The sequence below is a fragment of the Pelodiscus sinensis genome, chromosome 24, assembly GCF_049634645.1.
Source record: "Pelodiscus sinensis isolate JC-2024 chromosome 24, ASM4963464v1, whole genome shotgun sequence".
Classification (NCBI taxonomy): domain Eukaryota; kingdom Metazoa; phylum Chordata; order Testudines; family Trionychidae; genus Pelodiscus; species Pelodiscus sinensis.
Window position 1 is genome coordinate 4,321,486 of NC_134734.1, and position 20,209 is coordinate 4,341,694.

General features: G+C 57.4%; 2 protein-coding genes across 4 annotated transcripts; both read right to left on the reverse strand.

Annotated features, from left to right (window-relative positions):
• Positions 1-472: 472 nt before the first annotated feature.
• Positions 473-7,391, reverse strand: LOC102450613 (trypsin-like). Of its 2 annotated transcripts, XM_075908420.1 has the most exons (7): positions 7,252-7,391; positions 5,836-5,928; positions 3,235-3,313; positions 2,408-2,558; positions 1,442-1,695; positions 1,157-1,293; positions 473-669 (listed from the first exon to the last, which is right to left on the reverse strand). In XM_075908420.1, exons 3-7 carry the CDS (start codon positions 3,293-3,295, stop codon positions 517-519), a joined length of 756 nt encoding a protein of 251 aa, XP_075764535.1. In that variant the 5' UTR covers positions 3,296-3,313; positions 5,836-5,928; positions 7,252-7,391; the 3' UTR covers positions 473-516. The 2 variants fall into 2 exon arrangements, with proteins under 2 accessions (XP_075764535.1, XP_075764536.1); XM_075908421.1 differs by lacking the exon at positions 5,836-5,928 and having other exon boundaries at positions 7,252-7,377.
• A 4,095-nt stretch (positions 7,392-11,486) lies between these two features.
• LOC102450390 (trypsin) lies at positions 11,487-18,960 on the reverse strand. Of its 2 annotated transcripts, none has more exons than XM_075907584.1 (5): positions 18,802-18,960; positions 17,590-17,743; positions 12,944-13,212; positions 12,238-12,374; positions 11,487-11,741 (listed from the first exon to the last, which is right to left on the reverse strand). In XM_075907584.1, the coding sequence occupies exons 1-5, from the start codon at positions 18,848-18,850 to the stop codon at positions 11,589-11,591; spliced, it is 762 nt and encodes a 253-aa protein (XP_075763699.1). In that variant the 5' UTR covers positions 18,851-18,960; the 3' UTR covers positions 11,487-11,588. The 2 variants fall into 2 exon arrangements, with proteins under 2 accessions (XP_075763699.1, XP_075763698.1); XM_075907583.1 differs by having other exon boundaries at positions 12,238-12,397; positions 12,901-13,212.
• Between the last annotated feature and the right edge of the window lie 1,249 nt (positions 18,961-20,209).

Consider the following 20,209-nt stretch of genomic DNA (forward strand, 5'->3'; position numbering starts at 1 on the left):
TCTCCTCTGTGTGGTGGCTGTGGACCTTGAAATTGTATGTGTAAACACGGGCTGATGTGGCAGGGGGCTGCCGGTAGGGACTGTGGGGCTCCAGCAGAGCTAGGGGTGGGGAACCTGGGGCTGTAGGTTGGGATTTTGGGGCATCAGCAGAGCTGGGGGATGGAGAGCTTGGGGCTGGACTGTAGGTTGGGATTGAGGGGTGGGGGGCCCCAGGACTGCGTTAGCAGGGGGTGAGGGGATTTTGGGGCATTGGCAGAGCCGGGGGGGGGAGGAGGAGCCAGGGGCTGCGGGTTGGGATTTCTGGGCCCCGGCTGCTTGCAGATGGAAGGAGAGAAGCTTCCCTGCCAGGACTGGTTCAGCCAGCAGCTGGGGCATGTCCCAGCACAGGAGTAGGGACCCAAGGCCCTGGGCTAAGGATAGGCAGACCCGGGAGCTGTTGGCCAGGCTGCAGGCAGAGACGTGGACACACAGATGACTGCTCAGGCTTTATTGTGGGCTCTGCGCCCTGCCGCCGGCTCAGTTCCTCTGCATGGTGCTGCGGATCCACCCCACGTAGTTGCAGACCTTGGTGTAGACGCCGGGAATGTTGGGCTGGGCGCAGGTCTGCAGCCCCCAGGACACGATGCCCTGCAGCTGCTCCTCGCAGAGCAGGGGGCCCCCGGAGTCACCCTGCGCAGAGACAGGGCCTTGTGTTACATGGGCCCCCCTCAATGGGGCTGAGGGAGGGGGGCCTACAGGCTGGGAGCCAGGGGCAGTGGCAGGGCTGGGGTGAGGGGAGCCCAGGGCAGAGCTAGTGGGGGTTATGGGGCAGGATTGAGGGGCACAGTTAGACCCAATCCATGGCCACCTACCCTGAAGAGAAATGACACAACTGTGGGGCACCCGCCCCCCAACTCCTCCCACTGGGTCCCTATCCCACCTAGCACCGTGACAAGGGGCCAACTGTGGCCCTGAATCTGGGCTGCCTTCCCCCGCTGTGTGACCCCTGCCCCCTCTCCCTGAGTCACCTTTCCCCAGTAGGAGCTGCCCAAGCACCCCTGTCCCCTTCCTCCAGCCCACAGTCCCGTCCACCCCTGGCCAGGGTCATGGCAGAGACCTAGAGACGTGGTCTGCGGCCCCCCCCATCCTCCGTGCTCCCCTGGCCCTGCCCCCTCACCTGGCAGGAGTCGATGCCCCCGCCGATGACGCCTGCACACACCATGTTGTTGGTGACCCGGCCGGGGTAGGCGTATTGGCAGCTCTGGGCCGAGACAATCTGCACGTCTCCGCACTGCAGGTATCTGGGGAACATGGCTGAGGAAACCAGAGAGCCAGTGAGCTCACACCTGAGTGACGCTGGATGGAATCCGCCCCACTGGAGTCACTCCAGAGACACCGGCTTGAATCAGCCCCAGGGAGCCACGCCCGTTGTTCCCTATCCCTTCCTGGCCAGGGCCCGTACCTTGGGGGGTGGCGGTGGTGCCCCACCCCGAGATGAGGCAGTTGGTCCCAGGGGCCGCGCAGGCCGAGGGCAGGGTGACGGGGTAGACATTCTGGTTGAGGATGGCGGGTTGTGCTAGCTTGAGCAGCATGAGGTCGTTGTCCAGGGTGGAGCGGCTGTAGCCGGGGTGCAGGATGGCTTTGGTCACGAGTCGGTCCTGCTCCGTCCCCCCCCACAGCGCCAGGTCGTGCTCCCCAAGCCGCACCCGCAGGCCGCTGGCAACGAGAGGGAGCCGCTCAGAGTCATGGCCTCCCAGGCCACATCCCCGGCCCACTGCCGCCCTCCCGGGAACAGTGGGGAGACCAGACAGAGCAGGGCCCATTCCCTCCAGCAGGGGACACTCCTCCACGCCCACCAGGGCCCAGCCCTGCCAGCAGGGGGCACACACCCAAGTCCAGCCCCACCAGCAGGGGACACACCCACTCCCCCACCAGGTCCCAGCCCCACCAGCAGGGGGCAGCAGGGGACACACACCCAAGCCCAGCCCTGCCAGCAGGGGACACACCCACTTCCCCACCAGGGCCCAGCCCCGCCAGCAGGGGGTAGCAGGGGACACACACCCAAGCCCAGCCCCGCCAGCAGGGGGCAGCAGGGGACACACACCCAAGCCCAGCCCTGCCAGCAGGGGGCAGCAGGGGACACACACCCAAGCCCAGCCCAGCCCCGCCCCGCCAGCAGGGGGCAGCAGGGGACACACACCCAAGCCCAGCCCCGCCAGCAGGGGGCAGCAGGGGACACACACCCAGCCCTGCCAGCAGGGGACACACCCACTCCCCCACCAGAGCTCAGCCCCACCAGCAGGAGGTAGCAGGACATGCCCCCACACACACTTGTCAGGGCCCAGCCCAGGCAGCAGGGGTCACCCCCAACCCTCACCAGGGCTCGGCCCCACCAGCAGGGAGTGGCTGGACACACACCCACACTTACGGTCTGTAGCAGTGGGCAGCAGAGAGCACCCAGCGCGAGGCGACCAGGACGCCTCCGCACTGCACCGGGCCGTAGATGTAGGTCTGCCAAGGCTGGGAGTTGACGGGACATGTGTAGCCGCCAATGATCCGCGTCCCGTTCTTGGCAGCCCCTGCAACACCCGGTGGCAAACCCCACGTGAGCACGACAGAGATTGGGCAGGGCCACGGGATGGGTGCTGGGGTCATGGGGCTGGCTCCAGCAGTTGTAGGGCAAGACACCATGTTTTGTCAGGGTCCTAAAACCCCAGCTGCTGGAGTCATGGGAGAGGGTCAACCCCTCCATCTCTCACAGCCCCTACCATCTCCCTAGCTACCCAGCCAAGCCTCTGCTGCCTGTCCCCCCTTCAGCCCCGTCTGTCTGTCTGTCTGCCTCAGCCCGGAGTTGTCCCCACTGCCGATGCTCCCCCTCCCCCCTTGGGTGTGGGTCAGGACCAGCCCCCCCCTCAGAAATTACAGCTGTGCACAAGCTTCCCCCCACAACCCCTCCTACCCCCTCAGAGCTCCTCATCTGATCCCTTCCCCCCTACAACCTCTCACTTCTTACCACAATCCCCATCCCTGCCTCCACCTTCCCTCCCCCCACAACCCCTCCCTCTCCTCAGTGCTCCCATGACCCCCATAGGATCACAGCACACTAGGCCTGGGAGGGACCTCAAGAGGTCATCAAGTCCAGGCCCTGCCCTCATGGCAGGGCCATCTGTGTGCACACAGGTCCCATGCACACACGGCCCCTTCTGCACCCTCTCCTCCCACAACCTCCCCCATAGATTCACCCGCCCCACTCACCTGCAGTCACCAGGAGAAGTACAAAACCAATCCACTCCATGGGGCCCAGGCGCGGTAACATGGGGCAAGTGGCTGCTGCCTTTTGGCGTGTGTGAGGAGAGGGGGAGAAGGAAAAGGGAAAATTAACAGATAACTGGCCCTCCCCCAGCCATACGCGCTCTGCCCATTGACATCTACCAACTGCTTTGGGTTTGGTGCCCCTTCATCCCCAACCATCCCGCCATCCCAGTACTGTCCATCTGTCCACCCCATGCACATCCGTCCACCCATCTCTCCATCTCCAACCACCTAACCATATCTTTCTGGGGTGCCTAGGGCTTGTGAGGGGAGAGGTGTAGTAAAGGCCACCCACAGGGGGAGGGAGGAGTATGTGGGGACGCCACATCAATTAAAATGTTGGCAGCGGCATGTTGGGCATTGCACCACCTGAGTGCTACCACAAGTCACCTATGGGTATGTTCATTCATCCAGTCCTCCATCTCCATACATAGCTAATCATCTACCCTTCCGTCTCTAGACACGGCCACTCAACTTTAGACACATCCATCCATCCACCCTTCCATCCCTAGTCACGTCCGTCCATCCACCCTTCCATCCCTAGTCACGTCCGTCCATCCACCCTTCCATCCCTAGTCACATCTGTCCATCCACCCTTCCATCCCTAGTCACGTCCGTCCATCCACCCTTCCATCCCTAGTCACGTCCGTCCATCCACCCTTCCATCCCTAGTCACGTCCGTCCATCCACCCTTTCATCCCCAGTGACATCCATCCATTCCAAGACATGTCCGTCCATCCACACTTCCATCCCTAATCACATCCATCCATCCAACCCTAGACATCCATCCATCCAACCCTCCATCCCTAGACACATCCATCCATCCATCCAACCCTCCAACCCCAAACACACCCATCCATCCATCCATCCAAACCTCCAACCCCAAACACACCCATCCATCCATCCATCCAAACCTCCAACCCCAAACACACCCATCCATCCATCCATCCATCCATCCAACCCTCCAACCCCAAACACACCCATCCATCCATCCATCCATCCATCCAACCCTCCAACCCCAAACACACCCATCCATCCATCCATCCATCCATCCAACCCTCCAGCCCCAAACACACCCATCCATCCATCCATCCATCCAACCCTCCAACCCCAAACACACCCATCCATCCATCCATCCATCCATCCATCCATCCAACCCTCCAACCCCAAACACACCCATCCATCCATCCATCCATCCAACCCTCCAACTCCAAACACAGCTATCCATCCATCTCTACATTCACCCCTTCCATATCTCTCCATCTATCTCCATCCCCAGTACCTCTATTCTTGAACACCCCCATGCCCATTACATGTCCACCCCCAAAACACGTCTGTCCACCCCCTGCATTCGCACATCCATCTGTCTGTCCATGCTACCACACCCATCACTGCATGTGTCCCTTCCTCCATCTGCTCCACTCCATCAGCAGACATCTGTCTGTTTGTCTGTCTAACCAGCCCCTTAGGAAGCTTTGAAAGTCTCTGCCAAAAGGTTTTGTCCATGTCCAGCTGAGGAGGGATCAGTGTCTCCCCTCCCCCGGCTGGATTGCTGCTGGAAAGCTATGCCAGAGGAATGGCTGTTGCCTCTGGTTCTGGGTGTTGCCGCCTGCCGTGACTCGCTCATGGCCAAATGAATGTTCAGAGTGGGCCAGGTTGGGGATTCCCTGAGCCCATGACTGGGTCAGGCAGTGTAGACATGGAAGGCCCTGCTGTGCTGGCCCGACACCTGCCAGACGACCCATTGGGCTGCCAGAAAGCCCCAAACAGGGCTCCCAAACTCCTGCAGCTTTGGGAGCAGGCCCACCCTCCCCTAGTAACCCAGAATCTATGGGTGGGAGACGCCACCTGCACCCAGCGGGGAGTCCCCGCAGCCCCGTCTGGCCGGGAAAATGACCCGCATTGCTCGAGGTCATGTCCCCCTGAACTCTCACTGCATTGGGGAAAGGGCACATTGCAGCCCCCCAGGCTCTTGGAGTGCCTTGCCATCCCCTGCTGTGTTAGGGACCCTGCAACTTCTCCACACCTGGCCCTGTGTCAGGGGCTCTGTTCTCCCCTCAGGCCATGCTGCCAGGAGCGGGAGAGTTTGGAAATCATAGAACCATAGAGCTGGAAGAGACCTCAGGGGGTCACCAAGTCCAGCCCCCTGCCCAAGGCAGGACCAACCCCAACTAAATCAACCCAGCCAGGGCTTTGTCAAGCCGAGACTTAAAATCCTCTAGGGATGGAGATTCCACTACTTCCCTAGGGAACCCAGCCCAGTGCTTCACCACCCTCCTAGGGAAATAGTTTTTCCTACTATCCAACCTAGACCTCCCCCACTGCCACTTGAGACCATTGCTCCGTCACTACTGAGAACAGCCTTTCTCCATCATCTTTGCAACCTCCCTACAGAAAGCTGAAGGCTGCTATCACATCTCCCATCACTCTTCTCTTCTGCAGACTAAACACATCCAATCTCTAAGAATTACAAGGCTTGTGATAAAAAAGCAACAGCCCGAAAAACTACAGTTGGACCTGGGATAGAAGTGAAAAGCTACTTACAAAAAACTGTGGAGGAAACAATGTAGAAGCAGCGTTAGCTGTCAGCCAACAGGGCTTCCCAGTTCAATAGGGTGCTGACAATTAGTGTGGTTACTGGAAAGGTTAAAACAAATTGAAATCAGAAATTTGGCGGCAAATGTCAATAACTTTTTTAAAAAAGTCAAAAGTTTTGAGTGGGAAAAGCAATTGGCAGAAACAGCAAGATGCCTGCGCAAAAAATTAAAAAAAAAATTGGGAAAATTTCAAGAACCTATGAAAAATTGTCAAAAATTTTGGGAGAAATTTCTAGAATTGGTAGGAACCATTCAAAAATTTTCAGGAAAAAGTCAAACTTTTGGAAGGAAATATCAAGAAATGGGTGGGAAATTGTTCATAACATTGTGGAGGGAAGTTCAAAATCAATTGGAGATGATTTAAAAAATCTGTAGGAAGATATCCAACATTTGGGGGGACATTGCAAGAGTTTTAGAAACATTTTTGAGAATTTATAGGAAAATTTCAAATTTGGGGAAAAATTCAAATATTTAAAATGGGAAAAATCAGGAGCTTTGGGGAAAATTTGAAATTGTTTTGTGGAAATTTCAAGAATCTGTGTGACATTTGCAAAATTTTTGGAGAAAAAGCCAAGAACCAAGGGGAAATTTGCAAATTTTGGGAAAGATTTTTCAAGAATTTATGGGACATTTTAATTTTTTGGGGGAAAATGCAAGATGCTGGGTAAGTTTTGGAAACCTGTCAACAGTTTTCATTTAGTTGGCTTTCAAACTGGATCAACTTTGCCTCATATAAAATATTCTGCGACAAATTTAAACTGAAATTTCATACCACTCTTTTTCATTTTTAAACATTTCTTAACGTGAGTTTCCAAGATAAGCAATTTTAAAAATTGATTTGCGGGGGCAGTCTATTAATTAAGCAGCATTTTCAAAACAATATTTAAAAAACGACACTTTCAGGAACTTTCAAAACCAGGAGCTGGCAAACCAAACCATTTTCAATACTAAAAGGCTTTTTGCTGGTTAGTTAAACCATTCCTTTGTTTGCTTTCGAAACAGAATGATTTTTTCACCTTCCAGTTCTGCACAATATGGTTTCCTTAGCCTGGATTATGACTGGTGTTAAAGCTCATGATTTTTCATGCCAATCTCACAATTTTCCTCGAATTGTCAATTAGGAAGCCAGAAGGGGACTTCTCTGATCATCTCAGCAGATCCTTCATCTTTTTAACCAAACACAAATCCACAGTTGCTCCCTTGTCCTTTATCGAAAGGAGAGGCCACAGGAATCATCCACTGTGTGGTTCCCACGCACAGAGGTGCTGTTACCCTTCACCAATCTATACCAGCCACCAAGCCAACCCATCGAAGGCCCTTCAAACTGGCTCAGCCCGGAGATCAACCAGAAATGTGCCCTCACCGAAGCTGGGTCCGTGCACTGAGTGGAAGAACTTCCCTTGGCCCCTTGGTTTCCTCAGCAAGTGGCGACGCAGATTCCTGTCTGCTGGATTCTCAGCGTGCGTGGCTTATAACCTGCCTGTGGCTCCAGAGCCAGATGCCTCCGAGGCAGCGTGCAGGCAGGGCTGGCCCACGCCTCCCAGTCTGTCATTAATCCTCTCTCACCCAGACTTGGCATCAGCTAATGCCTGGGTGTCACCAGCAAAAAGGATCAGAGGTGTGGCCAGGTAAAGAAGATTAGGGGCAACGCACGTGGCCCAGATGTGAGGTGAAAGCCTGAGTTGTCATTTTCCCCCCCAGGATCACACCAGGCAAAGGTGGAACAATCTATGTAGGTCTCCCCAAAATGAGAGGGCATGCTGGGCGGGTGCCAAGGGAGTTGCTGGCTAGTTGTGTCGTAGCAGGGAGTTAGAGAATCAAGCATGGCAGAGTGTGTTTGTGTGTCTGAGAAGGGACTGCCTCTTGCTGTGAGACTTGGGCCCTGATTCCCATCCCACTTCACGCCTCTCCCCCTGAGCTTGGTAGGGCCGTGCTTTTATCCCCCACACCAGAGGGGGAAACTGAGGCACTGGAGGGCTAACGAGGCAGGGTGAGGCTAAGAGACTTCCTCAAGGTGGTACAGGGAAGCTGGCAGAGCAGGGCCTTGACTGTGAGCGCTTGGTAATTCTCTAACCACTGCCACACCCTTCCTCTCCGAAGGCCCAGAGGTTCCACCTTCGAGCTGGGGCGATGTTGCTGGGTTTTGTTCAGCTGTGATCTGCCCCTTCAGGGTGCCGGAAGAGGGGATCAAACCCTTTCCCGGTTGGAGCTTGAGGTCCAGGAGAGGGAGCCAGCGCTCCATCTCAGTGGCTGCAGGGTAGACATGGGCCATGCAGAAAGTTTTCCTGCTCCCTAGCTCTGTGTGTGTGTGTGTGTGTGTGTGTGTGTGTGTGTGTGTGTGTGAGAGAGAGAGAGAGAGAGATTGTGTGTGTGTGTGTGAGAGAGAGAGATTGTGTGTGTGTGTGTAAGAGAGAGAGACAGAGACAGAGAGAGATTGTGTGTGTGTGTGTGTGTGAGAGATTGTGTGTGTGTGTGTGTAAGAGAGAGAGAGAGAGAGACAGAGCGAGAGAGATTGTGTGTGTGTGTGTAAGAGAGAGAGACAGACAGAGATTGTGTGTGTGTGTGTGTGAGAGAGAGAGACAGAGAGAGATTGTGTGTGTGTGAGAGAGAGAGATTGTGTGTGCGCGTGTGAGAGAGAGAGAAAGACAGAGACAGAGAGAGATTGTGTGTGTGTGTATGTGTGAGAGAGAGACAGATAGAGATTGTGTGTGTTGTGTGAGAGACAGAGATTGTGTGTGTGTGTGTGTGTGAGAGAGAGAGAGAGATTGTGTGTGTGTGTGTGAGAGAGACAGAGAGAGATTGTGTGTGTGTGTGTGAGACAGAGAGAGATTGTGTGTGTGTGTGTGTGAGAGAGAGATTGTGTGTGTGTGTGAGAGAGAGACAGAGAGAGATTGTGTGTGTGTGAGAGACAGAGAGATTGTGTGTGTGTGTGTGAGACAGAGAGATTGTGTGTGTGTGTGAGAGAGAGACAGAGAGAGATTGTGTGTGTGTGTGAGAGAGAGATTGTGTGTGTGTGAGAGAGAGAGAGAGAGAGATTGTGTGTGTGTGTGTGAGACAGAGAGATTGTGTGTGTGTGTGAGAGAGAGACAGAGAGAGATTGTGTGTGTGTGTGTGAGACAGAGAGAGATTGTGTGTGTGTGTGTGTGAGAGAGAGATTGTGTGTGTGTGTGAGAGAGAGACAGAGAGAGATTGTGTGTGTGTGAGAGACAGAGAGATTGTGTGTGTGTGTGTGAGACAGAGAGATTGTGTGTGTGTGTGAGAGAGAGACAGAGAGAGATTGTGTGTGTGTGTGTGAGACAGAGAGAGATTGTGTGTGTGTGTGTGTGAGAGAGAGATTGTGTGTGTGTGTGAGAGAGAGACAGAGAGAGATTGTGTGTGTGTGAGAGACAGAGAGATTGTGTGTGTGTGTGTGAGACAGAGAGATTGTGTGTGTGTGAGAGAGAGAGAGAGAGAGATTGTGTGTGTGGGTGAGAGAGAGAGAGACAGAGAGATTGTGTGTGTGGGTGAGAGAGAGAGAGACAGAGAGAGATTGTGTGTGTGTGAGAGACAGAGAGATTGTGTGTGTGTGTGTGAGACAGAGAGATTGTGTGTGTGTGAGAGAGAGAGAGAGAGAGATTGTGTGTGTGTGTGTGTGAGAGAGAGAGAGATTCTTGGCTCCTGTCCCTCCCTGAGCTCTCAGGGACTCCACGGTGGTGACCGCTGCTAGTATGCAGGAGGTTGCAGGGCCAGGATAGCATGGCCTAGTGGGTAGCGGATGGCAGGTAGGTCTGGGAACCAGTATGTTTAGCTTCTAGTTTGGCTCCAGAAGGGGAGTGAGGGGTAGTGGTTAGAGTATGGGAGGGCTGTGAGCCAGCACTTTTCAGTTCTCACCTGGCTCTCAGAGGGGCATGGGGGCTGGGACTCCTGGGATCTGTCCCCCAGCCTGCCAGTGACCCACCGTGCCACTGCCCCTGTTTGTGCTTTAATCTGCCCCATGTAATTACACCCTGAGTTTTCCGGGGTGTGGAGCTTTCCCACTGGGCTCAGCACAACAGGGCCTCGGGGCATTGTAGCAATAGAAATAGTAGTTGCTCCATTGCTGGTGTTTTGTTGTGATACCATCTGGGCTACACCCCTCCGCATGTGCCTCACCTCCTACATCTGGGATCTGGGACACAGAGTTACCTAATAGTACAGCTGTAGATGACACCTTCTGGAATGAGTTAAAGTTCTCTGCTGGGGATGGATTGGAGCTGAGTCAATGTTAATTCTGCCCCCCTCCCCCGACTAACTCCAGACAACTCCACCTTAACTTAATCTCCCACAACCTTAACTTTCCCTTCAAGCTTATCTGTACTCCCTCAACTTAAACTGCTCTGCTTCAACAGTAACACTGACCCCTTAACCTTAACTCCACCCCTTCAACCGTAACACTGTCCCCTTGCACACCCTTAACTCTGCCCCCCATAGCATGTGTGTGGGGGGGGGGGGGCAGTAGTGGAGCATGTACCAAGTGGGATCCATAGTAGGGGAGCGTAATGGGAGGACAAACCAAGTGGGGTCAATGACAGAGGGAACCGTGGGAAACGTGCTAGGTGGAATCCATGGTGAAGGGGTGTTAGGGGAAGTACCAAGTGGGATCCATAGCAGGGGAGAGTAACGTAGGATGCACCAAATAGAGCTCATGACAAAGCTGGGGGGGGGGCAGTGGGGGAATGTACCAACTGGGATCAGTAGTGGAGGGGTTTCATGGTGGGGGAGGGCAGTGAGGGACATACCATATGGGGTTAATAGCAGAGTGGAATAGTGGGGCACGGACCAAGTGAGGTCCATGGAAGGGGAGGGGCATGTACCAAGTGGAGCCCATAGCAGAAGGGGGGGGGGGGCAATGGAGGATGAATCATTTGAGATCAAGAGTGGGGGTGGGGTGGGGTGGAGTGGGGCATGTATCAAGTGGGGTCCATAGGGACGGGTGGCAATCGAGGACATATCATATGAGATCAATAGTGTGGGGATGGGGCATGTACCAAGTGGGTTCCACAGCAGAGGGGGGAATGGAGGGTGTATCATAATGGGAGAGGGGCAGTGGGGCATTTTCTGTGCCTAGTGGAGGAGGCTGCTCGCAGATAGGAGTTGCTGAGCAGAGGCTCATGGGAAGGATTTTTTGGGGTGTGGGGACACAGACCAGAATTTTAGCGCCTGGTACATCAGGGTCCAATGCACACACTGGCTACCAGGTCCCAGTGGACAGCATGTGGCATCCCACCCCCCGCCCGGCCCGCCTGGAGACCGGCCTCTTGGGAAAGGAAAGCCCAAGACCCAGTTTGGCTGGGGTGGGGGACACAAAGGGCCAGGAGCGTAGCCCTGCATGGCTTTTACCCCCCAAAGCCCTCCCACGGGGCGGGGGGGGGAGAAATGGGTCCTGGTCCCTGTTTTAATCGAAGGTTTGAGGCAGACCTTTGACTGTGGGGCCAAGGATGGATTGGAGCTGGTGGCCCCTAGCAGGCAAAGGCCCCGTATCCCATTCCCAGCCCCCCTGAGCCAGCCGGCCCTGGGGCCAGAGACTAGAAACGCAGCACCATTCAAGCAGGTCTTGTGGAGCATCCAGGGCAGGAGACGTGCATTCCAGAGAATTTATTGAGTCTTCCTCGAGCCTGAACCCGACTCTGAGCTGGGGTCAGTAATTAGCCCCTCCTGGCCCCTGGCCCAGCCCCCAGGTCATCACTGCCCCGCGATGATCTTCTGGATCCAGTCGAGGTATTTGCAGATGCTGGTGTAGACACCAGGCTTGTTGGCCTGGGCACAGGGGTGATCTCCCCAGGAAACCAGGCCCTGCAGCTTCCCATCACAGACCAGGGGCCCCCCGGAGTCACCCTGGGGAGATGCCACAGAAAAGACATAGGTCAGCCACGCCACGCAGAGCCACAGAGACACTGTCAGGCCATGCCACGGAGACAGCCCTGCCACGCTGCACAGAGCCACGGAGACACCATCACGCCATGCACGGAGACAGCCCTGCCACGCTGCACAGAGCCACGGAGACACCATCACGCCATGCATGGAGACAGCCCTGCCACGCTGCACAGAGCCACGGAGACACTGTCAGGCCATGCCACGGAGACAGCCCTGCCACACTGCACAGAGCCACGGAGACACTGTCAGGCCATGCCATGGAGACAGCCCCGCAGGACCGTGCAGAGCTATGGAGACATAGCCACCCGGCACTGGGCAGACAGCCCCCCCATGCCATGCAGAGCCACACTGCGCAGAGCCATGGAGACACAGCCACCAGAGCCATAGCAGATCATGTCCCCAATCTTTGCTCCCCATCTGCCCCGCCCGCGAGAGGGACGCAGGGAAGCGCCTTCACCTGGCAGGAGTCTTTGCCCCCCTCCGGCACCCCAGCACAGAGCATGTTCTCCGTCACTTTCCCGGGGTACTCGGCCTGGCAGTCCTCCCCGGAGACTATATCGATGTCCACGCACTGCGGGGTGTCGGGGTACGTCTCTGGAAGGGAAGGGCTCTCGGTTCTTCATCAGGGTTGGCCAAGGAAGGGGGGAAGGAACGGTTGCTTTCCCCTCTAGCCCAACCTCGGCATTTGATCCTGCAGCCTCCCGCCCCCCCAGCCCTGCCCGTACCTCTCAATCCTGTCTCAAAACCCCCTGCCCTGCCCCCCAACTCTGCCAGTGCCCCATAATCCTGACCCGAAGCCTCATGTTAGCCCTGCCCCCAACTCTGCCAGTGCCTCTCAATCCTGACCCGAAGCCCCATGCTATCCCTGCCCCCCAGCCCTGCCCGTACCTCTCAATCCTGACTCAAAACCCCCTGCCCTGCCCCCCAACTCTGCCAGTGCCCCATAATCCTGACCCGAAGCCCCATGTTAGCCCTGCCCCCAACTCTGCCAGTGCCTCTCAATCCTGATCCAAAGCCCCATGCTATCCCTGCCCCCCAACTCTGCCAGTGCCCCATAATCCCGACCCGAAGCCCCATGTTAGCCCTGCCCTCAACTCTGCCAGTGCCCTTCACTCCTCACCCACAGCCCCTTGGTAGCCCAGCGTGGACCTGGGGTCTGTTACCCTCAGGGCTGGTGGTGGTGCCCCATCCCATCACGGTGCAGTGGGTCCCTGGTGTGGGGCAGGTGTCAGTCAGGCTGAGGGGCTGCACGCAGTCGGTGTAGACGGCCGGGGGTGAAATGCGGATCAGCATGATGTCGTTCTCGTAGTTCCGGCTGTCGAGGCCAGAGGCGTAGAACTTGCAGTGGGGGGTGATGTTCTGGGCAGCGGAGAACTGCTCGCACCCCGAGAACGAGCTCAGGCTGTGTTCCCCCAGGCGCAGCTGGATGTGACTGAGACAGAGACCAGAGTCCTGGGCCGTTTGTCAGGCCCAGCCTCCGCACACCCGCAGACCTCACCAGACCTGTGCTCTAGAGCCCCCCCGCTCCGCAGCCCCACCCCCGACTCCCTACCCAGCCGCCCCCCAGACACCGCAGCAGCCTCTGGCCGTACAATTCTCCAATCCCCCCTCCAGTGAGCCACCGACACGCCCAGCTCCACAACCCCCTCGGCCTCTTTTACTGGCATAGACCCAGCCATTCCTGCAGGGCGCACACAGTGAAATGCCCTCAGTGCCCCCGTCCCGGCATGAGCCAGGCAAACGGCCTCCGCTGGTGACCCCGGGCAACAGGCACCTACCCACTGACTGACCTTCCTCCGCACCCGTCGACTGAACTACCTACCCAATAACCGTCCCACCTGCTGACTGATCTACCCGCTTACCTACCGACTGAACTACCTACCCAATAACCGTCCCACCCGCTGACTGACCTACCCGCTTACCTACCGACTGAACTACCTACCCATCAACCGTCCCACCCGCTGACTGATCTACCCGCTTACCTACCGACTGAACTACCTACCCATCAACCACCCCACCCGCTGACTGACCTACCCGCTTACCTACCGACTGAACTACCTACCCAATAACCGTCCCACCCGCTGACTGACCTACCCGCTTACCTACCGACAGAACTACCTACCCATCAACCGTCCCACCCACTGACTGACCTACCCGCTTACCTACCGACAGAACTACCTACCCATCAACCGTCCCACCCGCTGACTGACCTACCCGCTTACCTACCGACTGAACTACCTACCCAATAACCGTCCCACCCGCTGACTGACCTACCCGCTTACCTACCGACTGAACTACCTACCCAATAACCGTCCCACCCGCTGACTGATCTACCCGCTTACCTACCGACAGAACTACCTACCCATCAACCATCCCACCTGCTGACTGACCTACCCGCTTACCTACCGACTGAACTACCTACCCATCAACCGTCCCACCCGCTGACTGACCTACCCGCTTACCTACCGACTGAACTACCTACCCATCAACCGTCCCACCCGCTGACTGATCTACCCGCTTACCTACCGACTGAACTACCTACCCATCAACCACCCCACCCGCTGACTGACCTACCCGCTTACCTACCGACTGAACTACCTACCCAATAACCGTCCCACCCGCTGACTGACCTACCCGCTTACCTACCGACAGAACTACCTACCCATCAACCGTCCCACCCACTGACTGACCTACCCGCTTACCTACCGACAGAACTACCTACCCATCAACCGTCCCACCCGCTGACTGACCTACCCGCTTACCTACCGACTGAACTACCTACCCAATAACCGTCCCACCCGCTGACTGACCTACCCGCTTACCTACCGACTGAACTACCTACCCAATAACCGTCCCACCCGCTGACTGATCTACCCGCTTACCTACCGACAGAACTACCTACCCATCAACCATCCCACCTGCTGACTGACCTACCCGCTTACCTACCGACTGAACTACCTACCCATCAACCGTCCCACCCGCTGACTGACCTACCCGCTTACCTACCGACTGAACTACCTACCCATCAACCGTCCCACCCGCTGACTGACCTACCCGCTTACCTACCGACAGAACTACCTACCCATCAACCATCCCACCCGCTGACTGACCTACCCGCTTACCTACCGACTGAACTACCTACCCATCAACCGTCCCACCCGCTGACTGATCTACCCGCTTACCTACCGACTGAACTACCTACCCATCAACCGTCCCACCCGCTGACTGACCTACCCGCTTACCTACCGACAGAACTACCTACCCAATAACCGTCCCACCCACTGACTGATCTACCCGCTTACCTACCGACTGAACTACCTACCCAATAACCGTCCCACCCGCTGACTGATCTACCCGCTTACCTACCGACTGAACTACCTACCCATCAACTGTCCCACCCGCTGACTGATCTACCCGCTTACCTACCGACAGAACTACCTACCCAATAACCGTCCCACCCGCTGACTGATCTACCCGCTTACCTACCGACTGAACTACCTACCCAATAACCGTCCCACCCGCTGACTGATCTACCCGCTTACCTACCGACTGAACTACCTACCCATCAACTGTCCCACCCGCTGACTGATCTACCCGCTTACCTACCGACTGAACTACCTACCCAATAACCGTCCCACCCGCTGACTGACCTACCCGCTTACCTACCGACTGAACTACCTACCCATCAACTGTCCCACCCGCTGACTGACCTACCCGCTTACCTACCGACTGAACTACCTACCCATCAACCGTCCCACCCGCTGACTGACCTACCCGCTTACCTACCGACTGAACTACCTACCCATCAACCGTCCCACCTGCTGACTGACCTACCCGCTTACCTACCGACTGAACTACCTACCCATCAACCGTCCCACCCGCTGACTGACCTACCCGCTTACCTACCGACAGAACTACCTACCCAATAACCGTCCCATCCACTGACTGATCTACCCGCTTACCTACCGACTGAACTACCTACCCATCAACCACCCCACCCGCTGACTGACCTACCCGCTTACCTACTGACTGAACTACCTACCCATCAACCGTCCCACCCACTGACTGATCTACCCGCTTACCTACCGACAGAACTACCTACCCAATAACCGTCCCACCCACTGACTGATCTACCCGCTTACCTACCGACTGAACTACCTACCCAATAACCGTCCCACCCGCTGACTGATCTACCCGCTTACCTACCGACTGAACTACCTACCCATCAACTGTCCCACCCGCTGACTGATCTACCCGCTTACCTACCGACAGAACTACCTACCCAATAACCGTCCCACCCGCTGACTGATCTACCCGCTTACCTACCGACTGAACTACCTACCCAATAACCGTCCCACCCGCTGACTGATCTACCCGCTTACCTACCGACTGAACTACCTACCCATCAACTGTCCCACCCGCTGACTGATCTACCCGCTTACCTACCGACTGAACTACCTACCCATCAACCACCCCACCCGCTGACTGACCTACCCACTTACCTACCGACAGAACTACCTACCCAATAACCGTCCCACCCGCTGACTGATCTACCCGCTTATCTACCGACTGAACTACCTACCCATCAACCACCCCACCCGCTGACTGACCTACCCACTTACCTACCGACAGAACTACCTACCCAATAACCGTCCCACCCGCTGACTGATCTACCCGCTTACCTACCGACTGAACTACCTACCCATCAACCACCCCACCCGCTGACTGACCTACCCACTTACCTACCGACAGAACTACCTACCCAATAACCGTCCCACCCGCTGACTGATCTACCCGCTTACCTACCGACTGAACTACCTACCCATCAACTCCCTCACGCGCTGACTGATCTACCCGCTTACCTATCGACTGAGCTACCTACCCATCAACCAGCCCACCCGCTGACTGACCTACCTGCTTACCTACCGACTGAACTACCTACCCATCAACCATCCCACCCGCTGACTGATCTACCCGCTTACCTACCGACTGAACTACCTACCCATCAACTCCCTCACCCGCTGACTGATCTACCCGCTTACCTACCGACTGAGCTACCTTCCCGTCAACCCCCTCACCCGCTGACTGATCTACCCGCTTACCTACCGAGCTATTTACCTATCAACCGCCCCACCTGCTGACAGACCTACCCACTTACCTACCGACTGAAATACCTACCCATCAACCGCCCCACCCGCTCACTGATCTACCCGCTTACCTACCAACTGAAATAACTACCCACCAACCACCCCACCCGCTGACTGATCTACCCGCTTACCTACCGACTGAAATACCTACCCAATTATCTAACTGACTGAGCTACCTACCTCTACACACCCCCTTTTCCTAACCGCTAACCTATAAACCTCCCTCCCCACCTGACATACTGGCCTTCTTACTTACCTACCTGCTTCCTCTCTCTCTCTCTCTCTCTAATCTACCTTTCTGCAGACCACCAAACAAACACCCATGATGATCAATTGGATGCAGGAGGAGGTGGGAGGGTGAGGTCTGGTGAGGAGGTTGGGTGCAGGAGCGGGCTGGGGATGGGTGCCCGGCTGGGCGGTTGGGTGCAGGGTGTGGGGGCTGGGCGCAGGAATGAGAGCTCTGTGGGGGCTGGGTAGCCAGTTCTCTCGCATGCCTACTGTAGCCCCACAGGGCTGTGTTGTGGTGTGGGCCCTATCCTAGCAGGGGAGGTGTGTGGAGAATCGATGGGTGCATTGGGGTGCCCCGCTGAGCCTCTGTCTGCCCGCCCAGGCGCTGCTCCCTCATCCCCTCCCCAGCCTTCACCGTGTCCCCAGCCCCCCACCTCATCTGGCAGTGGGCAGCGGTGAGCACCCAGTCCTGATTCAGCAGGACGCCGGAGCAGAAGGGCCGGTCGAAGTAGTAGAGGAGAACCAGCCACGGGTGCCCGCGCACCGGGCACTCGCTTCCACCGATGATCCGATCTCCTCGTGGGGAGGCTGCCGGGTGGGAGGGGCAGAGGTCAGCGAGGGTGGGGTTGGCAATGGAGCGATGGCCTATTGACCCAGCTGGGATCTGGCCCCATTGATTAAAACTGAGCTACGGCCCATTGGCCCAGGTGGGATTGACCCAGCGAAGGCCCATTGATCCAGCGGGTGGCAAATGAATGCAGTACAGAGATAATACGCCCCCATCTCCGCATCCCCTTGTCTGGGCAGGACTACGCAGACGCAAGGGTGGGTGCTGCACAGTGCACTGACACACACAGAGCGGGGTCAGCCCCTCCCCCCCAGCAGGGACACCCCCTGCAGAGCCCCGCATGCTCTGTACAAAGGGACATGCACACGGCACAAGCGCCCGGAGACGCCAACACGCACACGCAAACACACGGAGATACACACTTCACCACCCTTCCCACAATGACTGCCATGTGCAGACAGAGGTACGGGCACGCAGCGCCCCACACCTGTTATCTATGTGCTGCGCGCGCACACACACACACACACACATACACATGAGCACATAGAGACATGGGCACAGACGCAGACACTCACACACCGACACACCCATATGCATACCCATAAAGCCCCTGCGCACAATGCTCACACATGCACATGCCTGCATGCCTACCCCCCATGCAAATCCAGATATGTACAGTCACAACATTCCCCAAGTCTGCATGCGTGTACACACACACACACACACAGTCACAAATGAGTGCACACACACACACATAGAGTCACAGATGGGTGTGCACATGCACATGCACAAACACACACATGCACAAACATCCATACACACGCACATGTACACACACACACAGTCACAAATGAGTGCACATGCACACACATAGAGTCACAGATGGGTGTGCACACATACGCGCATGTGTAACGCACACATGCACACACACTCACACGCACATACATACACACACATGCACACACTTGCACACACTCACGCACGCATGCACACGCACATGTACACACACAAATGGGTACACACACAAACGCGCACGCACACACACACACGACACACACACGCACACCGAGGCCCTCACCAGCTGGGAGCAGCAGGAGCAGCAGCAGCGCGGTGCGTGGTGGCTCCATGGCGTCCGGGCGGCAGCTGCCCGAGGATGGGCTTTCCCACGCACCCCGCGCCGCGCGCCGAGGCCCAGTCAATGATTAACGGGTCAGAGGGACGCGCTCCCCGGCCCAGCGCCCCCCCCCCCCCCCCCCCGGTGCCCTGCTTGTTTGGACTCTGCAAAGGTCACGCAGCAGGTGGCAAATTCTCATCCGCCTCCTGTGCCCCCCGCGGAGACCCCACGAGGCAAGGGCACGGCCACGGATCTGACGCTCACTTGGGCGGCACATGCCCCTCCCCACCCCCTGTGCCAGCCCGTGCCCTGCCCAGCACCCCCATCCCCCTCCCCCTGCCCCAGCTAGCCCATGCCCTGCCCAGCACCCCCATCCCCCTCCCCCTGCCCCAGCCAGCCCATGCCCTGCCCAGCACCCCCATCCTCCTCCCCCTGCCCCAGCCAGCCCGTGCCCTGCCCAGCACCCCCACCCCCCCTCCCCCTGCCCCAGCCAGCCAGTGCCCTGCCCAGCACCCCCATCCCTCTCCCCCTGCCCCGTCCAGCCAGTGCCCTGCCCAGCACCCCATCCCCCTCCCCCTGCCCCAGCCCGTGCCCTGCCCAGCACCCCCATCCCCCTCCCCCTGCCCCGTCCAGCCAGTGCCCTGCCCAGCACCCCCATCCCCCCTCCCCCTGCCACAGCCAGCCCGTGCCCTGCCCAGCACCCCTCATGTCCCACCCCTCTGTGCCAGCCAGTGCCCTGCCGGAAGCTGGCTCGGAGCCGGTGCTGCTCGCTGCTGTGTCTTGGCAGGCAGAGCCCAGTCACTGCGCAGCTATTCAGGAGTGGCGGCTCCCATGGCTCCTTTGTCAACATGGCCAAGACCCCGCGCATTCCTCTGGCTTGGCAGGGAGGCCCGGCCCCAGGGAACTACAGGGGAAGCTCCCCTGGTCCCTCCGCCAGCCCCAGCTCCGGCCCCGCCACGGCTTGGCGGCAGATGGCACAGGGGGCTAGAGCAGAGGGGCTGGGAGCCAGAACACCTGGGTTCTCTCCCCAGCTCTGTGTGAGGAGTGAGGTCCAGTGGTTGGAGCTGGGGGTGCTGGGAGCCAGACTGCCCTGGGCAGTGGGGTCTAGAGCTTAGGGGGGAAGGGAGCTTTGATCCAGGACTCCTGGGTTCTGTCCCTGGCTCAGGCCTGCTGGCGAGTGCACGTTGGGAAGTCATTTCCTCAGTTTCCCCATCAATCTTGTTCCCTTGTTTCCTAAAGTGCCATTTGCACCGTCATGCCTCCCCAGGGAGCTGCAGCCCAGCCTGCCGACTCGAGCTGAGACCCAGGGACATGTGCCCCTAAGCCTGCAGAAGCCGGGCCAGGACACTACCTGGGAAGGATGAGCCAGGGC

Coding starts and splice junctions, on each gene's coding strand:
- LOC102450613 (XM_075908420.1), bottom strand. CDS start 3,295: ATGTTACCGCGCCTGGGCCCCATGGAGTGGATTGGTTTTGTACTTCTC. Junction 2,559..3,234: donor ACTTCTCCTGGTGACTGCAG/GTGAGTGGGGCG, acceptor CGGGTGTTGCAG/GGGCTGCCAAGAACGGGACG. Junction 1,696..2,407: donor GCTGCCCACTGCTACAGACC/GTAAGTGTGGGT, acceptor TCTCGTTGCCAG/CGGCCTGCGGGTGCGGCTTG.
- LOC102450390 (XM_075907583.1), bottom strand. CDS start 18,850: ATGGAGCCACCACGCACCGCGCTGCTGCTGCTCCTGCTGCTCCCAGCT. Junction 13,213..17,589: donor GCTGCCCACTGCCAGATGAG/GTGGGGGGCTGG, acceptor TCTCTGTCTCAG/TCACATCCAGCTGCGCCTGG. Junction 12,398..12,900: donor GGGCTACCAAGGGGCTGTGG/GTGAGGAGTGAA, acceptor ACCCTGATGAAG/AACCGAGAGCCCTTCCCTTC.